General features: G+C 36.9%; 1 protein-coding gene and 6 non-coding genes across 7 annotated transcripts; 6 read left to right on the forward strand and 1 right to left on the reverse strand.

Annotated features, from left to right (window-relative positions):
- Window positions 1–681: 681 nt before the first annotated feature.
- TRNAW-CCA lies at window positions 682–753 on the reverse strand. The gene has a single exon. It is a non-coding gene; the product is annotated as a tRNA-Trp (tRNA).
- Window positions 754–988: 235 nt separating this feature from the next.
- Window positions 989–14,412, forward strand: LOC121414332 (60S ribosomal protein L13a-like). The gene is made up of 8 exons (XM_041607472.1): window positions 989–1,051; window positions 5,408–5,480; window positions 6,291–6,356; window positions 7,333–7,434; window positions 9,466–9,551; window positions 11,064–11,123; window positions 12,602–12,724; window positions 14,327–14,412. The coding sequence occupies exons 1-8, from the start codon at window positions 989–991 to the stop codon at window positions 14,408–14,410; spliced, it is 657 nt and encodes a 218-aa protein (XP_041463406.1). The 3' UTR covers window positions 14,411–14,412.
- On the forward strand, window positions 6,112–6,200 carry LOC121414582. Its single transcript, XR_005969885.1, has one exon. It is a non-coding gene; the product is annotated as a small nucleolar RNA Z195/SNORD33/SNORD32 family (small nucleolar RNA).
- Window positions 7,030–7,114, forward strand: LOC121414581. The gene has a single exon (XR_005969884.1). It is a non-coding gene; the product is annotated as a small nucleolar RNA Z195/SNORD33/SNORD32 family (small nucleolar RNA).
- On the forward strand, window positions 8,340–8,425 carry LOC121414579. Its single transcript, XR_005969882.1, has one exon. It is a non-coding gene; the product is annotated as a small nucleolar RNA Z195/SNORD33/SNORD32 family (small nucleolar RNA).
- Window positions 10,056–10,132, forward strand: LOC121414583. The gene has a single exon (XR_005969886.1). It is a non-coding gene; the product is annotated as a small nucleolar RNA SNORD34 (small nucleolar RNA).
- Window positions 13,124–13,203, forward strand: LOC121414584. The gene has a single exon (XR_005969887.1). It is a non-coding gene; the product is annotated as a small nucleolar RNA SNORD34 (small nucleolar RNA).
- Window positions 14,413–20,129: the final 5,717 nt, after the last annotated feature.

Here is a 20,129-nt window from a genome sequence, read left to right on the forward strand (position 1 = left end):
ATAAAATATATATAACAAATACAACTTTGAAACATAATATTTTCATAAATGTTATGATAAAACACAATGTCAGACATCTTCCAATACATAATTATAAATAACAGTGATGATAATTATATGCATCTAAGAAGAAACTTCTACAGAAAATTCCAACATATTGATTTTTTTTCCAGTGTCAAATAAAAAACATAAGAGAAATTTTCCAAATACAAAAATAAATACATAAATCATAATAAAACCTAAACGAATTGAAGCCATCAGCATATATAATTATTTTTGACTCATCACCTCGGCCTCTTCACCCAAATAAATTCAAACACAAACTCAGACCTTGTCATCCCCCCCCTCCCTTGAACACCCCCATCCCCTATCCGGTGGAGAACTGGCTCTGGGCATGGTCTAATATTTAAGTTTTCCCATTTAGAGAAATGGATTGTAAGAGTCCCCCTCTTGAGTGAGGGACACCATCGATTCTCTCAACTGCATGTGACTAAATTGTGCATATAACTATTTCGTGAAAAATAAGCAAATTATAACTTTACTTTCTTCCATATAATTGATTCAAATCAACAGTTTTTAAGTGGATTTGACCTTGAGTAAGAAGTACCGAATGTACCAAATATTAAACAAATATGAGGTTTAAAAAACATAATAAAAATGGCTACGGCAAAAGAGCAGATTTGACCCCGACGTGATTCGAACACGCAACCTTCTGATCTGGAGTCAGACGCGCTACCGTTGCGCCACGGAGTCATCCTTGCACATTGAGATGTTTATTATATTGTTATATCGTAATATTAATGATCCCTCATTTTAGGACTTTTTCATATTCAAGAAATATTACATATAATGTTAGATATCACGAAAGCTGGGCTGTTAAATTCTATGATATGTTCTAACATATTGATTTCTTATTATTTCATTCCTGTGATGACTACGTAAATGATAATTTTAATTAATTTGCACAAAAAACAAGTGGCCAGCGGAAATGACGTCAAAGTTGAAAGTTCTTCTTTCGGTCTTTTTGGCAGCCATGTCGAGTTTCATGAAGGTAGGACACATGGAAGCCTCCATTTCAAAGTACACTTAAACGAAATGATGAAAGTAACAATGATGCAAATTTCATGATAGGGTTTTGTGATAAGTATTTCATAATGTAATAGATTAAATCTGAGCACAGGTATTTAAAATAAATGAAAGAATAACGTGGAAAGATTCGGGGATATGCCGCATTGCAAGTGCGGCGAATTGTCCGCGGCCGCGTAGGCTAAGCTACGCCGGCACATGCACACGCATGATGTCCACGACCATGCAACCCATGATACACGTTATGTATGGCAGTGAGTCCAGACTTCGCGCGTGTCCATATTTTGCGGACGGTCATTATCTCAAAAACTAGCCAATATCCTTAAAATCTGACATCAACGTGAAAAGCAATACAAAATGATCCTTCAGTAATGTCAGCTCAGTGAAAATTCATGAAAATATTGGCAAAAGATCGGCAAATTTGTCATCGCTGTACAGTGCCCGTTTTGAAGAAATATTATTAGGCCTAATAATTAAACAAGCAATGAAGCATGACGATATATTTTGCAAGCAGAAATCATAAAAAAATGTGAGTTAAATGTGGTAGATCTAACTGATTCCATAGCATTTTGCCATCAATATTTCACTTTTTTAGCTTGAGTTTTTGTTTAAATTTCCACAAAAGCTTTGGACCAAAGCTTTGCCTTTGCCTTTGGTGCGCGAAGTTAGGTCACACTTTTCTGAACGGTTTTCCAGCACAGCCCACATTCGCCGATCGGTACAGAATTTGGAGATCGCGATAACAACGAAACCCCTTGACCTACTTTACATTTTCGTCCATGATTTTATTGTTTACGATCTTGCCGTCAATGTGGTATCTATTTCTTGAATTGGTTTTGTATGAATTATGAATATTTTGTGAACAAAATTAAGAATGATGAATATTTTTGAAAAGTGTGTGAAGTTTGGACACCCCATCATACATTTTCACCGCATTTTACACAGCCAAAAATGGTCATGGTTTTGAGGCAAAAATCAAAGTTCAATGCATTTCTGACGTATGATTCTGTAGTGTTATTTGCGTTATCCAAATTTAATGATTTTGGTATCAAATTAAAGAGAAGAAAATGCTCCAAATAACATACGGTACTCAGTTTACATTTGGCTACTACCTGACTATATAGCCTGACTATAGCCCTATATTTCTACACTAATGATTTTATTTTTGAACAAGAATTCATCAAAATAATAAATATTGTTTTGAATCACTTAATTGTTCGAAAAGCAATAAAGGAACAGTGTAAGAATGACAATACATATACATTTACAGAACAAAAGAGAGCCTGGGACATGGTCACATTACTGACACAAGCAGGGCAGATTAACATAATGTTACAGTTACATAGTTAAACTACCAAATAAGATGGAACATTCGGTGAAAGTATAATAAACTGTTAATCATCAAGTTAATTTGTAATTAAAGTAATTATAGGCTTATACCTAAAATCTTTCAGATAAAAACCAAACATTGAAAAAATTAAGACCATGACATATGTGGACTCATATTAGCATGATTATACACTTTAAATTGAATGGACCTCAAATTAATCCAGACCGGGTGCAGCCATACCGGGGCTGGCCGGATTCCCGAACCATCTTGAATCCCAGAGACAGATTGCAATCCTTCGTCTCAGATGACGGAAAAAGTCGCCAGGACCCAAGTCACACCGAGAATCCGCCCGGCCCGAACACTACCACAGCCGATCCGGACTCGCCAGGGTGTATAATCTAGGCGGAGGCCGCAGCTACCCACCCCCTGCTATGCCAGACGCAAGCGACACGGCGAGACCACGAATAGCTTCGCAATCCGTCACATCGGACACCGCCGGCACCAAGCACAGCAGCAAAGACAACTGCGGTCCCCGCCCAGAGTGCAGGCTAGATCCAGCAAAAATCCATGGAATTTAGAGTGTACAACTTTACACTATGTACGCAGAGGAATCTGATTTTCCCATTGGACATTGTTTTTTGAGTAGTATATTACAAAAGATGATGTCACTGCCAATTTAGAAAGGTTGTCTCTGAAAATTTTGTAAGGGGTTGGTTTGCCAAATTCATTTAAAAGCATTTTAAGTCGTTTGTGTTTTCCGGGGTAATGTAGCCTCTTGATCCCACCTCAATTGGAAAGCTTTTGGATTCAATGTCAGAAATGAGTGGGGCGTATTTTCTTTCTTTATATTCATGTGTTTTTTCTGTATTGGTTTCAAAAGGGACCGAAAGTTCCAGTATCACTAGTTTCTTTTCCATTTTGCACAATGCACATATATCAGGGATCAGGGATCTGCTTACATTGCAATGGGACGGTAGATATCCCCTGTTTTTTGGATTCTGACTTGAGGTTGGATGTAATATCTACCTCCTGGTTTGATGTACCTTTCCGCAATGTTTCCAATATGTCCAAAAGAATATTGTCATGCCCCCACGGCGCCATGTATAACGACCTTCGTCAAGGGCACCGGGACATGCGTTAAGAACGTTGTGAACCGGGAAACGGTTCACCACGTAGATAGATAATAGATAATAGACGGAAGAGACTTGCCCGATGTTTACGCCGCCATCTTGTTTCCTATTCTTCGCCAACGTTACGTGACGCACGCGTCCTGTGCATATTTCAGGTCACATGACCAAGGTCAAAGGTCAATGAACTTTGGACATAATGGGGGTATCTGTTGAATTACCATCATAACTTTGAAAGTTGATGGATCTGACTCATGAAACTTGGACATAAGAGTAATTAAGTACCACTGAACATTCTGTGCAAGTTTCAGGTCACATGGTCACAGTATTTAAAGGTCATTAAACTTTGGCTATTTTAGAGGTTATTATTAGATTGCAGTCATAACTTTCAAAGTTTATAGATATATTGTATGAAATGTTGATATAGGGGTAACCAAGTATCACTGACAAGTTTTAGGTCACATGATCAAGGTCAAATGTCAATGAACGTAATATTGTATCATTATATGAATTGTGTTTTTTGTGAATAATTATTTGATAGTAGTTTTCAAAGACAGTACTGCTGCTATATTGAATCGCACGATGCAGGTGAGACGGCCAGAGGCATTCCACTTGTTTTTGATGTTTTTCTGGTTTGCAAACCTTTGTTTTTCCAATGATTTTTGTCAGGGACCCTTTTGCAAGCTTAAATAGCATGAAATAATTTAAACCAACAAAAGTGAAAATAATTTATGATTTTTGGTTGAAAAACAATTTGCATTGACTTTGTACACAGAATCATGTGGTCTGACATGCGCATATGAAATGTTGCATAATTTCATAAGCGCTTACCCATGGGTCTCAAATTTGGTCTCAAAGATGCACAAGACTTGAAAATTAAGTCAGCACCACAGTTAAAAAATTTGCGCGATGGCATAGTGACAAAAGTAGTCAAATTGACCCACCTTCCTCTGTTAGATAAGGGTTAAATTTTATGATTAGGTAAAACATAATTGAGCAATACCTTAGGGTCGTTTCATTAAGTATTACTAAGTGTAACTTAACCCGAAAAGGGCCGGGAGGGGGGGGGGAGGAGGAGGGCGGATTCACCCCCCCCCTACATTTTTCACGATAAATAATAAATAACAATGAATTATTTTTCGACCGCGCCGCTCACTGACTTTTACTTTTAAATCTCGCCCAACTTTTAAGATTAGATTTTCGATGCCCTGGGAAGTGGTTACGAAATCATGCAACATTATGTAAGTGAATGTCAGACCCAAAGCAGCTCAAAAACTTGAATTCATGTACAAATCCAATGCAAATTGTGTTCATAAATGTACCATTTCTACTTTCTTGATTAAACTTAATTGATTTTGACTTGTTTATGATCAGAATCAAGTCTAACAATTTCCATAAAAAAAAGAAAACAACTGGAAAAACAACGAAATACATAAGAAAAAAAAATGCGACACCAATTAAAAAAAAAAGTTTGATTGGGATCCTATAAGGAGTCTGTGAATTAAAAAAATAGCAGTTTTGGAGTCGTATGGTAGTTGATAAGAGCAAATGTTTATTTCATGCATAAATTAGCATAATTGATTCATTAAATGAAATATAAAAAAAAAATAACCATACAGCATTTTATCGCACACTACCACTGTGCAAAGTTTTGCAGCGCTCGCGTGATCGAAAGCTGAGATCTGGGGGGGGGGGGGGTGCTAATCCCCCTTTAATTAATGATCATTTAAACTTTGGACTTTTCAAGTACCTGTGCATCAATTACTTAATTTTGGCAGAGTATTTCTTACTCTTAAGCAGACTAATACTCACTTTGCAATCATTTATTGAACCTTATAACTTGCATGTTTTTTTTTCCTTTCAGGTGCTGGTGATTGATGGGAGGGGTCATCTACTTGGACGTCTGGCGTCCATAGTGGCCAAGAACCTCCTCCAAGGTACGTCAAAGCAGACACTGGGGGGGGGCTGGGTTTTCATCTGATATCTGATTGGCTTAGAGCAAATTCTGCTGTAGAAATCAGACAAGCCTGTATCTTAGTGTATGAAACTCCCCTTTCTATCCTGTCATGCCCATACGCAGCAAGGGGGGGGGGGCAGTTGCTCTTAACTTAGTTGCCCCCCCCCAGAAATGTTGAAAACTTGAAAAATTTTCGCAAAAGTATGCAAGAAATCCTTCAATTCCACTTTGAAAGGGCAAAAGTGCCCCAATTACTAGCTTGGTTCCTTCACTCCCTTGCTTTTGATTTTTTTTCTAAATTGTTTGTGTGCTGCGCCCCCCCCCCCCCACCAAAAATGTCTGCGTACGGCCATGTTTTCTGTCGGGTATTCAAAGCTAGTCCACATCAATTTAGGTTTTGATTATTGAATGGTCACTACATCGACTTTTGCTGAGTTAAACGAATAATGTAATGTTAGGTTCAGAACTCTGACATTTTTTTTTTTTAAATTTAGATGTTTGATGAAATTCCAAATGCAAATTTGTAATCGATATAGATAGTAAGTTTTATTAATTCAAGCACCCTTTATAGACTTTTAAGCTTTAGTATGCATTTGAAATAACTGTAGTTGGCCATCTGTGATGATACTATTCTCACTGTTTCGAGTGTTTAAGCCATGAGAAGAATCTTCCTTATACATGCACTACCATCTGAGCTGGCCTGCTTTCTATTCTATGAAATTTACAAAAACATTTCAGTGTTCAAATTGAAAGACCATGCTATCATGCTACCGTGTTTTTAAACTCATAGGTCAGAAGGTGGTCGTAGTACGATGTGAGCTCATCAACATCTCGGGTAGCTTCTACAGGAACAAGCGTAAGTATGGAATGCCAAGTGACGAGGGGCCTGTAACACAAAGCTTAGCAATCATCGTAGAACATCGTTCAAACGTACAATTGATTGCTGATCTTATGTGTTACAGAACCCAATCCATTGTTTGATAGAGCCGTTGCACCTGACTTTACAAATCCATCTAAAGCTGCCGTTAATAATGTGAAGTACACCTTATTACCAGATGTACTGGAAAAATGCAGAGGTCTGCAGTCAAGTTTCCAGGTCTATCTCTTATCCAAATTCTTTGTATCTTCCTCCTCAAAGTTTGCTACAACACTTGGGGTGTCATTTAACACTCCAATCTTATTGATCTTATCTGTTGAATCTTTGTGAAAATTATAGTGTTTTTGCCTTTATACTGTTATTATTGTTCTTTAAGAATGACCCAAGGACAATTTGAACACATCTTACATACATGTAGTGCTTGGATCCTTAGATATCAGAAAGCTTATTTACATATATCTTGAATATCTAGCCAATTCCATATTTGTCAATACTTTGTACTACATTTGCATTTATTATTAGTATGAATTTTTAAAATACAATTAATGCAATAAGGCCAAATCTCAGAATTTACCCACATTTTGTTCCTCCTATATAGAAGATGTAAATTCTCTATGTCCATTTTGTGAGAGAGCGGGAATAGTGATATCAGCCTTTCAGTGATGATGTCATCTCACTGTTTCGAGTGACAAGCAATGAGAAAACTTTCTTTTACATGCACTACCATCTGAGATGGGCTGAATTTCACATGTTCAATTCATCTTGCTTTTTATCATGAAGGATTTCCAATAAATTAAATTTGTCATGTGAGGTTGAATCATGCAAGTCTAAACTTTCCAGAAATCCGGTCATAATATTAATTTTTATTGTGTGAGTGGTTATGAATTGCTTGTGCACTATATGCATTTGTAGGTATTTATGCCATGTTACTATTATTACTTCCCCCCCCACCCAGTGAAGTACATGCAGTTCATGCGCAAGCGCACCAACACCAAGCCCTCTCGTGGGCCCTACCATCTCCGCAGCCCCAGCCGTATGTTCTGGAGAGTCATCAGGGGTGAGTATTAGCCATAGATCAGTTACCATGGAAACAAGCAACTTTAAATCATTTTGATTTTTTTTATCTGAACTGCTAAGCTTGTGAAATAGATATATTTTTCTTACCCAGTTAGATCAACGGCGCAGCATTCCCATTCCTGATTGTAGCGAAAGGGTTGGACTCTGCCGTGCACAGTAACATCAATCTTAGCAATTTATTGTGGGATTGACTGCATTGCATATTGTTCATGATCAATCAGAGAATTGTGACCATGATCAATTGCCAAGCTTCATGGCCCGAATTCACAAAGGTGGTTTTGAAAACCCACGGTTGAATCCATGGTTTATGCAGATTTCCTGTATAAATTACGCCTAATTTAGCGCGTATCGGGGGCATGTATAAAAAATGTCTGATGCTGATGCGCGCTTTTGTCATAGTGCGCCAAATTGACGCCTATTACCAAGGTTAGATACGCTATTTTATTCACGAGTCCACTGTTTGAAGAATGGACTCATTGATTCAAAATAGTGGACTCATGAATGAAATAGCCTGGATAACCACAGCAACAGGCGTCAATTTGGCGCACTGTGACAAAAGTGCATCAGCATTGGACATTTTTGATATACACATGGTAAAATGAGCGTAATTTATACAGGAATTCTGCATTAACCATGACTCAACCGTGGGTTTTCAAAACAACCTTTGTGAATTTGGGCCCAGGTCACATTTGTCAAACCTGGAAGAACACGGGCACCACCTATATTTCAGGACTATGTAACCCCCCCCCCTTAAAAAAATGTAAAATTTACATTTACTTTTCTCCAAAGTATGTGTAGATCTTGATTCATTTGCTGGTGTAAAATGGCCACTTAATGAATTTCGTTCATCGTCTGAATATGTGGAAGAAGAGATTCTGAAATCAGCCCATCAGTGATGATATCATCTCACTGTTTCGAGTGACTAACAATGAGACAAGCTTTATTTTACATGCACTACCATCTGAGATGGGCTGAATTTCACTTAGTCTGGCATGTTGTATTTAATATTGCGTCACTTGAGACTGATGAAGGGCCAAAAAAAGATCAAAAGATGATGGTCATCCCCCCCCCCATACCTAAAAGGTGGGCAAAAGTTACAGGTTTGCACATCAATATAGTACACTGCTATTTAGTGATGTAATAGGTTCAATGTTTTTTCTCTCGTGACAATTGCTCCTAAACAAATTCTACACACTAATCAAATAACTAACTTCCAGCCTGGATTTAACACTATACCCTACGCAAAATCTAACCCTAATTCTAACATAAAACCATGTTGTAACCCTGTTACCCTAACCCTACATCCTAGAGACTAAGATGGAATAAAGACTTGAGCAATTGTTGCAAGAGGAAATGTCTTTTCACCTTCAAGGCACTGCATACACCATGCTTCCTTTTTCCACCATCAAAATCAAGATAGAAAATTCCACTAGTCTCACATCTCAAATCTGGGACGATGTGTGATAATTACAAGCTGACTTACAGTGACCTTGTGCAAACTCAAGGTTCTATGAGTACTCCGCGTGGCCTACCACATGATCGATATGCTTAGATGCAAGTCTTGCCCATCAAGTTCTGAAACCCCCTGGGATTTGCAGAGTTTAACCACAACTTAAAACCAGAGTTTAAATTAAACCTGACTTCAGAATACAGGCCCCTGGGTTTAACTCTGACTTGACAAGAATTTAAGAGTGCTAAGTTTCTTCCTGATTTAACATTAATGGCAAAGCTAATGTACCATGTTATTCCCTGATTTCTATATCATATTGTCATGATATCCTTTACTTCTCTGAAATTTATGTTTTGGGCAATTTTTCACTGATACTCAAGTAATTTTTGGTGAATGCGTTGACAAATGGCACCCCACAAAACTGTGTTCTATATCGACCTTGGATAAAAAGTAAACCGTTGTATGAGAATATCACCGCCTAGATTTGCCTTTTCATACATATTTACACAAGCATGATACTGTAAATTTGATTGGTGAAACGTGTGCATTATTTCATTGTAGGAATGTTGCCACACAAGAGAACACGTGGTGTGGAAGCACTGGAAAGGCTCAAGGTCTTTGAAGGATGTCCTGCCCCCTACGACAGGGTAAGTTGGCGACTTGGTATTTGCTGCTTCAACAAGAATATTCCTGAATGTTTGGAGATGCTGGGATGACTTACAGGCACACCAGCAAAATCGACTCCAAGTCCAACGAAAGCAATTGCGTTATCGATGATGGGCCATTCCCCATTTTAGAGTCGGTTATTTTGGCGGGTTTGAGGTTCAGAATGCTGTTAGATTTAGGGTTAGGTTTGATATTTGAAATATACATATATCCACATAATACATTTTGGAATGTGGGAGAACTCCATCTTATACTTGAGCTTGAAATTGTGAAGGCCTCGAAAGGAAAGGCGAATGAAAACCAAACAGTGCAATCAGTGCAATAAATCTATTGCATGTAGTTCTTCCTTGTAACTTGGTTGTGTTGATGCAATTGAAGTTTGGATGGACATCTATGTTGTCAGCAATGTTTAATAACTGTTGTAATATTTCTTTTTCTGATATGAAAGTGCTTTATTTACTGATAATGATAGATGATACTTAATTCCCTGTCAGTGATGAATTATCATCCTACCTACATTGTTTGATTTATTCATGAGAATACGCATGATTCTGAGACAGGATTTTTCTTTGATAAAAATAATAGATAATGCAGGGTGCTAAATAATGATTTAGAAGCATTTGCCCAGTCGTGCTAGTGAATTGTTAAATAGTTGGAATATACTTGCCCAAAAATCTGTTCACTTGCTCGAAAAAATTCTTACCTCTCTATAAACCATTTACCCTTTTCTCTCTTTTGACATGAACTGATCTACTTTGTTATTCCATTTCTTTTTCCAAAGTGATTTTATCTTGCCTACCACAACCAAAATTAGGGTCAATTAACATATCGACCCTAATTTTGGTTACTCTGCTGTGAGAATTTTACTTGCCCTGGGCAATCGGGCAAGTGCTTATATAGCACCGTGGATAATGATAGGCATTTACACACAGCATAGTCTATCGAGAAACATCCTAAATTGATTTGGAGGAGCACAAAAAATAGAATGTTCTGCATTATGTACTTGACACAAGCCTGGAGCATGTTCTCGGGTGCAAAATCAAATTTGCCAGATTTTTAGACCCTGGCAACTTGCCATTTAATACTTTTCAAGCTTTATATTGTACAGGACAACTATGAGGTTTTAAAGCGTTAAAAAAGTGGATAACATGGGTCTTGCATCGTATGATCTCGTACCTCGGTCACATTTGCTCTGAAGTGGCTGTATGGCGAGTCGAAACCAGCTGTTATATTCATTTTTTGTGGTAGCTTCATATAGGTGGTTTGAATAAGAATGAATAAAATGACAGTTTTGGCTTGGATGTATGGCCGCTGTAGAGCAACTATGACTGAGGTAAAAGCTTATTTACAATATATTATTGACTTCTCATTTTTTAAGGTCAGTAGTTGGTGGTATGTTAATTGTTTCTTTTGTTACAATTATTCATTCAAGTAGTAAGCACATGATATTAGTGTTGTTCACTTCTTTCTCAACTTGTCTTTAACCTAAACAGAAAAAGAGGTTCGTTGTCCCCTCTGCTCTGAGAGTTATGCGACTCAAACCCAAGAGGAAGGTAAGAAAAACTGTCAAACTGATAAGGAATATACCTAATTTTAGCAGCCAAACATCATCATAATCCCGTTCAAATGGAGTTCTATGGTGGTAGAGTAGAGTCAGTGCGTTATCGCGAAGTTTGTCAGCCTGTATTGTAAGCTCCCATTTTATATCTTGTGTTTTCTAACTTCTTTATTATTTTAGTTCTAGTTTGTTTCGGCAAATTAAAATTGTAATGTAAAAAAAATCAGAAAAGCTGAGAGGTGAAAGCTTGAACCAAATTTGGTCAATAGTAAAAGAGTTTAACTTCTTCAAATTCATAAAAATAGTGATCACTATGGCTCTCAGACTCTCATACTACATTCCCCCTCATCAAGAAATGTATTTGAAAGTAATCCGAGCAATTATGTGGAAAAAATTATTTTGAAACCTAGTTCAAAGCATTATTTGGGGAGTATTTCACAAAGCCAATGGTCGGTGTTGTTCCCTGACAAATTCGTTCTGAACAAATCAGATGCAAGGATTTCTGTAGCCTGTAACATTGCGAGTGAAAAATCACTGATGATTTGTTTCATGAAATGCTCCCAAGCAGAACAGCTGCATGCCTCAAGTGGTCTGTTTGTGATGAATTTCAATTCAGCGGATCGATCTAATCATGAGAACACATCTGCAAGTTCTGAAACAGACCTTTTGTTCCCAGGATGGAAGTTTTGTGCGTTAGTGTAGAAAGTGATCTATAGAAGAGTTAAATGTTGCTCACCTCAATATAGAAGTCATATGAATACTTGCAGTAGTCCATATGTCATCAGACGTGGTGCATGTTTGCAGTGGCTCACTCTGATCATTTGTCTAAGTAGATGCTTCCTTTGCTCAATTATATAAGTATTGATAACTGATTAAATCTCTTAGGATCAAAGAAATTCTCCAATTAGGAGAAATATTACCCTGATGAATGCCGACATGTACTTGTATTCTAATGTCCTGTTTTTAGTAGCATCAGTAGCATCATTTCAGACCAGAATATGAAAAACATTTGCCTGTACTCAGTCAAATTTTGCCAAAATCTTAACAGAATTTTGTGGTCCCCAAAAAAATTTGACTGGCAGAGTCACGTAGGGACCTTTTCATGAAAATTGTAAGCACTGACAAGATGTCTTTCTCCGACAGTTACCATAGTAACAGTCAGAGGCCAGGGGGCGTTTCATGAAAGGACTTGTCGGACATTTTGTCCGACATAAACCAGTTTATCTGACAGTTACCATAGGAACAGTGCCCCTCGGCCAATCAGAATCAAGGAAAGATGTCAGATCTGAGAACTTGTCAGATGAAAATATTGATGAAATGCTCCCCAGAGCTTCTCAGGCAATCACATGCAAGGATTTCACTAAAATAGTCAGCACTGACAATTGAGTCAGTGCTGACAACTTTCATGAAACACCCCCCAGTATGCCCATTTCTATATCATTGTCTGATTCAATCTCGTATCAAATTTTCTAGTTCTGCCAACTTGGCCGTCTTGCTCATGAGGTTGGTTGGAAGTACAAGAACATCATTGAGGCTTTGGAGGAGAAGAGAAAGGCTCGTGCCCATCTGCACTACCAGAAAGAACAGAGGAAAGTGGTAAGTCACTTCTCTCAACCACTTAATCATTTCAGTCTAACGTCGAGGCGTAGAAACAGTGAAGGAAATGCATGAGCAATTTTGCCCTCACGGCCCAAATGGCGCCTCAAATTCTGAAAGTAGATTGCTCCAGAGTGATCATCTTTTATAGAGTCGCCACAAAAATTATGAAACAATATGTTTTAAAAATCAATATGGCAGAACAATGAGGTATGAATTTACCAAATAATTTCTTGTTGCATAAATGAACTAGCCATTTGAATGAAAGAATTAGCTCCAACAATACTACTATCATCCCAAAAAGTAAATAAAGTAACCCCCACCACAAAAAAAAAGATTTCTAACCATGCAGAGGATATTGGAATAATGTAATTTTGTGGATGGTGGTAGCACTGACCAGCTTGCTTATGATGACTTTTCATTCTACCTACATTGTTTGATAATTACAATGAGAAAGAAACATGAATTCTGATGCAAATTGGTCAATATTACTACTGCGTTTCAAGCTGAATTACCACAGTGTTAAAGGACAAGTCCACCCCAACAGAATGTAGATTTGAAAAAAAGGAGAAAAATCCAACAAGCAAAACACTGAAAATTTCATCAAATCAGATGTAAAATAAGAAAGTTATGACATTTTAAAAGTGTCGCTTAATTTCACAAAACAGTTTATAAGCACATCCTGGTCGGTATGCAAATTGGCAGACCGATGATGTCACCCACTCACTTTTTCTTTTGTATTTTATTATATGAAATATTCTAATTTTCTCATCAAGGAGAAATAAAAAGTTTTATTTCTCCCTGAACATGTGGAATTACCATTAATTTAACATTTTATGGTTAAATTAAGTTGATTCCTATTGTAAAATCTGTAAAAATTTGAAATATTGTATAATTCAAACAATAAAAAACAAAAGAAATAGTGAGTGATGGACATCATCGACTCTCGTTTGCATATCGCTGAGTTGTGCATTTAACTGTTTTGTGAAAAATAAGAGGAAAACTTTCTTATTTTACATCCGATTTCGATGAAATTTGCAGCGTTATTTTTCTCTATCAATTCAAATCAACAGTTTTCTGGGGTGGACTTGACCTTTGAGTGACTTACCATGCGGAATTTGTCAGCAGCTTAATTTATGTAATTGTTGCATGCCCCTTCAGATTCTAGTTTTGTCTTATCTATTAAATATTTTGCACTTGAAAATGGCACAGATTTGTTCCCACATTTAAATGTGTTTTCATAGCATTTTTCACCACGATGCTCAGTTAACATAGATTGAACTTTTTTAAATGTAGCTTTTGCATCACAAAACCAAAACAACAAAAAATATTCAATAAATCTTTTTTTAAAATGATATTCATACTCAGTGCCATTTTTGGTTGATGCTCTCTCTGTGTTTTGTTTGCACTCTCAAAATCTTATCTTTGTCACACTACATGTACAGAGTGGCATGTGAGGGTTCCTATACATGTGGGCAAATGCCATTCTGTCTTTTCCCCTTTCTATATGTCTGACTTCATATGTATATATTTTCATTGTTAAATGTATAATGATAATAACTTATTATTTTACTCTGCTTCCTCCCCCCCCCCCGACCCCAGGCCCTTCGAAGGAAAGCAGTGAAGAGTGTTGGAGACAAAATCGCCCCCTACCAGAAGATCATTGAAGGCTATGGCTTCCATTGAAACACATCTATCAATGAACTGTTAAGACCATGATCACACCAAGTGTTCATTCTGCAGTGAATAAAGTCACATGCAAAAAAAAGGAAACAAGTGTCAATGTGTCTTTTTGAGTGTGGATGGCCTCATTAAAGTTTCTAGTTTGTCTTCTGTTCAATTGTCCCTACCGCATATAGCCTACAGGTAAATTGCTGAATCCCCGACACCTCATTTCCTTTGTCTTTGCGTCTTGTCTCATCTAGGGACAGTGATTTTCTGCGATCGCGGAAAATGGACGGAATTCACGGAAATTGGCTGTTTGAAATGGAAAGTGGCTTTTCAAACGGAAAACATGTTTTTTTCTCAAAATGCACAAAAAAGCAACAGAAATTAATCCCAAATCCTCAACAAAATGCGAATATCAACTGAAAAAACACGATCTCACTTTGCAACAACAATCATGACAATCAACACATCGTAACGACACTCGAGCCTCTCCATCACTCGATCGTATCCAAGTTAATTTACACTTACGTCCGCAAAGAAGGCAGAATCCGGCTGTGTGTTGCTGCCCTCTACGTTCGGTCATAATATAATGATTACGGTGATTCATCAAATCCAAAATGGCGGATATTCGGAAGTCGTCGACTGCTCAAAACGATGTCCAAAAGTCCCCAAATCAGCGATAAAATCCCATTTAACAATAAAATCATGCTAATAATATGAAAGGTGAGAATATATTCATGTTGATTATTTTTCCCTAAATATTTTATGAACTCGAATCACTTCGATTAATATGGATTTTAAAGCGATGTTAGTACATTGGTAGATGCAAATTTTGAGCAGCGCTTGCATTTTGACACCGCTACTCGTTGCGTATTGGTTATCTATGTAAACGGAATTGTCAATTTTTCTTGTACACAAAGTCTATGGGGAAACGGAATTTCCATTTTCAGACATGCTGAAACGGAATTTGAGATTTTCTGAAACGGAAAAGGCATTTTTTAGAAACGGAAAATCACTGTCCCTACTCATCCAACTTGGTCTAATCTAAAAGAGAAAAATCCAACAAGCACAACACTGAAAATTTCATCAAAATCGGAGGTAAAATAAGAAAAATATGACATTTTAAAGTTACGCTTAATTTCACAAAACAGTAATATGCACATCCTGGCTGGTATGCAAATGAGGAGACTATGACATCATCCACTCACTATTTCTTATGTATTTTATTATGTGAAATAGGAAATATTCTAATTTTCTCCTCATTGTCAAGTGATGCAATTAATTCCTCCCTGAACATGTGGAATTAGCATTGTTTAATACTATACGGTTCAGTCAAGTTGGTCCTTATTGTCAAATCTATAAAAAATGAAATATTGTATACGTAATTCAAACAAAAAAACAAAAGGAATAGTGAGTGATGGACATCATCGACTGAGTGACCTTCTTATGCATATCACTGTTTTGTGAAAAATAAGTGAAACTTTAAAATATTACTTACCTGTATTTTACATCCGATTTTGATGAAATTTAAGCACTATGCTAGTTTGGTTTTTCTATATTTATGCAAGAATGCATTTTCCTGGGGTGGACTTGAGCTTTAACATTTGGTCATATTGCCATTTAACCAATTTACTAGTTTGCCTAATTTCTAGTAAGGCCCTACCCAAATATTCAGTTGGTCCAACTCCACTTAGTCTATATTTAAAGGAGAATGAAACCATTGGAACAAAATAGCTTGTGTGAAAACAGAAAAATCAAAGAAACAGATCAACAAAAGTTTGAGAAAAATCGGACAAATAATGAGAAAGTTATGAGCATTTGAATATTGCGATCACTAATGCTATGGAGATAGCAAATTGGCAATGCGACAAAGATGTGTGATATCACTTGTGAACAACTCTCCCCATTACTTTAGTATATATTTCACTTGAATTGCCTCTTTTATCACATCTATCCATAGATCATGTGTTCTTTCTACATGAGGGCATGTAATACATATTTTTAAGAATACATCTTGGATAAAGAGTTAGTATCATTATTAGAAAAAGTAAAAAGAGACATTTTGAGGGTATTTTATAGTCCACCAAAGGGAAAGTTGTTCATCAGTGACATCACACATCCTTGTCGCATTGCCAATGGGAGGATCTCCATAGCATTAGAGAGTGCAATATTCAAATGCTCTTAACTTTCTCATTATTTGTCCGATTTTTCTCAAACTTTCTTTATTCTTCTTTGATTTTTCTGTTTCTACACAAGCCTCTTTGTTCCAAAGGTTTCATTCCCCTTTAAATGAATTGTTCATGAATTAAATTCTCATTTTACAAATTGAAAATTAAGTAGACCAAGTGGAAATTAGACCAACTGGGCATTAGACCAAATGATAATTGGACTAAGTGAGTACAAGACCATGTGTAGTGTAGACCATACAGGCAATTAGACCAAATCGATATAGGTTTAGTCCATGGGATATTAGACCATCTGTGATGTAGATCAACTGCCCTTTATAGACTAAAGTGAATAAAAGCATGTTCCCATACCACCTTTTGGACTACAGACAGCGTACATGTTAACTGTAGGAGAACTTCAGTTTAAAAACATGTTTTGCATTATAAGTCAAATTTGTTTGTTGGAAGTTAACTAATGTACATTGTAGAGGAGGGTTTTTTTTTGTCTCACCTGCATAGCAGAGTGAGACTATAGGCGCCGCTTTTCCGACGGCGGCGGCAGTGTCAACATCAAATCTTAACCTGAGGTTAAGTTTTTGAAATGACATCATAACTTAGAAAGTATACAGACCTAGTTAATAAAACTTGGCCATAAGGTTAATCAAGTATTACTGAACATCCTATTAGAGTTTCATGTCACATGACCAAGGTCAAAGGTCATTTAGGGTCAATGAACTTAGACCATGTTGGAGGGATCAACATCAAAATCTTAACCTGAGGTTAAGTTTTTGAAATGTCATCATAACTTAGAAAATATATGGACCTAGTTCATGAAACTTGGACATAAGGTTAATCAAGTATCACTGAACATCCTGCACGAGTTTCACGTCACCTGACCAAGGTCAAAGGTCATTTAGGGTCAATGAACTTTGGCCGAATTGCGGATATCTGTTGAATTCCCATCATAACTTTGAAAGTTTATGGATCTGATTCATGAAACTTGGACATAATAGTAATCAAGCATCACTGAACATTTTGTGCAAGTTTCAGGTCTCATGATTAAGGTCAAAGGTCATTTAGGGTCAATGAACTTTGGCCGAATTGGGGGTATCTGTTGAATTACCATCATAACTTTGAAAGTTTATTGGTCTAGTTCATTAAACTTGGATATTATAGTAATCAAGTATCTCTGAACATCCTGTGCACGTTTCAGGTCACATGACCAAGGTCAAAGGTCAATGAACTTTGGCCGAACTGGGTGTATCTGTTGAATTACCATCATAACTTAAAGTTTATGGATCTGATTCATGAAACTTGTACATAAAAGTAATCAAGTATCACTGAACATCCTGTGCGAGTTTCAGGTCACATGATCAAGGTCAAAGGTCATGTAAGGTCAATGAACTTTGGCCATGTTGGGGTTTTTTGTTGAATAACCATCATATCTCTGTAAGTTTATTGGTCTAGTTCATAAAAAGTAGACATAAGAGTAACCATGTATCACTGAACATCTTGTGCGAGTTAGAGTAGTATTCAAAGTCAGCACTGCTGCTATATTGAACTGCGTGGTGCAGATGAGACGGCCAGAGGCATTCCACTTGTTTTTTGTCTCACCTGCATAGCAGAGTGAGACTATAGGCGCCGCTTTTCCGACGGCGGCGGCAGTGTCAACATCAAATCTTAACCTGAGGTTAAGTTTTTGAAATGACATCATAACTTAGAAAGTATACAGACCTAGTTAATAAAACTTGGCCATAAGGTTAATCAAGTATTACTGAACATCCTTGTAGAGTTTCATGTCACATGACAAAGGTCATTTAGGGTCAATGAACTTAGACCATGTTGGAGGAATCAACATCGAAATCTTAACCTGAGGTTAAGTTTTTGAAATCTCATCATAACTTAGAAAATATATGGACCTAGTTCATGAAACTTGGACATAAGGTTAATCAATTATCGCTGAACATCCTGCACGAGTTTCACGTCAAATGACCAAGGTCAAAGGTCATTTAGGGTCAATGAACTTTGGCCGAATTGGGGGTATCTGTTGAATTCCCATCATAACTTTAAAAGTTTATGGATCTGATTTATGAAACATGGACATAATAGTAATCAAGCATCACTGAACATTTTGTGCAAGTTTCAGGTCTCATGATTAAGGTCAAAAGTCATTTAGGGTCATTGAACTTTGGCCGAATTGGGGGTATTTGTTGAATTACCATCATAACTTTAAAAGTATGTTGGTCTAGTTCATAAAATTTGGATATAAGAGTAATCAAGTATCACTGAACATCCTGTGCGCATTTCAGGTCACATGACCAAGGTCAAAGGTCAATGAACTTTGGCCATATTGGGTGTATCTGTTGAATTACCATCATAACTGAAAGTTTATGGATCTGATTCATGAATCTTGGACATAAGAGTAATCAAGTATCACTGAACATCCTGTGCGAGTTTCAGGTCACATGATCAAGGTCAAAGGTCATGTAAGGCCAATGAACTTTGGCCATGTTGGGTCTTTTTGTTGAATAACCATCATATCTCTGTAAGTTTATTGGTCTAGTTCATAAAAAGTGAACATAAGAGTAACCATGTATCACTGAACATCTTGTGCGAGTTAGAGTAGTTTTCAAAGTCAGCACTGCTGCTATATTGAACCGTGTGATGCAGGTGAGACGGCCAGAGGCATTCCACTTGTTAATTTTAAAAGCACTAAAAAACAAAAAGTAAAAAAAAAATAAGAAATCAAATATATTTATACATGTGTATTAAAGATACATATATAAGGGGGAAAATGTGATATTGATTTATTTTAAGTACATTTTATCAGAATCCCACAAATCAAATTTTATGGGAATCAGTCCAAAATGTTTTGGTATGCATAGCATCAATTGGCCTTTTTTCAAACAGTTTTGGGCCAGGTCAGTTGACACTTATTGTAATGGGGGTTGTCAATTCATAAAGCCACATTTAGGCATTCTAGGATTAGACTAATCCATGTCAAAATAGAGGGTTGAGGATTTTGGTCATGCTCCGAAATATCTTTAAAGTGGTAAAAAATAATGCCATGATTGCCATCACAGCTAGTTCTCCAGACGCATTTTGGCTGTTTTTAAGGTCTGCGGGATTTGTAGAACAAGCAACCTGGGGAGCGTTTCATGAAAGGACTTGTCAGACGTTTTATCCGACAAGTCCCGTTTTATCCAACAGTTACTATAGTAACATTGCTTCTCAACTAATCAGAATCCAGGAAAGTTGTCAGATCTGACAACTTGTCGGACGAAAATATTGATGAAACGCTCCCCAGATAACAGGTTTTGAAAATGAGCTTTTGTCATGATAATATCATTTTTTAACCTGTAATGATTTTCTCCTAATAAATGAATGCCTATAAATACTCTTCGGAAGCAAGATTAAATTTAGATAAATCAAATACAGTAACCCTGCATGATAAAAGTTTCATCATGAATAATTTTCTTGCTGTTAGTGCAAAATAAAAGGCAGGCAATTTTTGTAATATTGTTTTATAATTATATTGGACCAATTTCATTTGACTTGCGACCATGATGGTA

This window comes from Lytechinus variegatus, chromosome 4 (assembly GCF_018143015.1).
Source record: "Lytechinus variegatus isolate NC3 chromosome 4, Lvar_3.0, whole genome shotgun sequence".
Taxonomy (NCBI): domain Eukaryota; kingdom Metazoa; phylum Echinodermata; class Echinoidea; order Temnopleuroida; family Toxopneustidae; genus Lytechinus; species Lytechinus variegatus.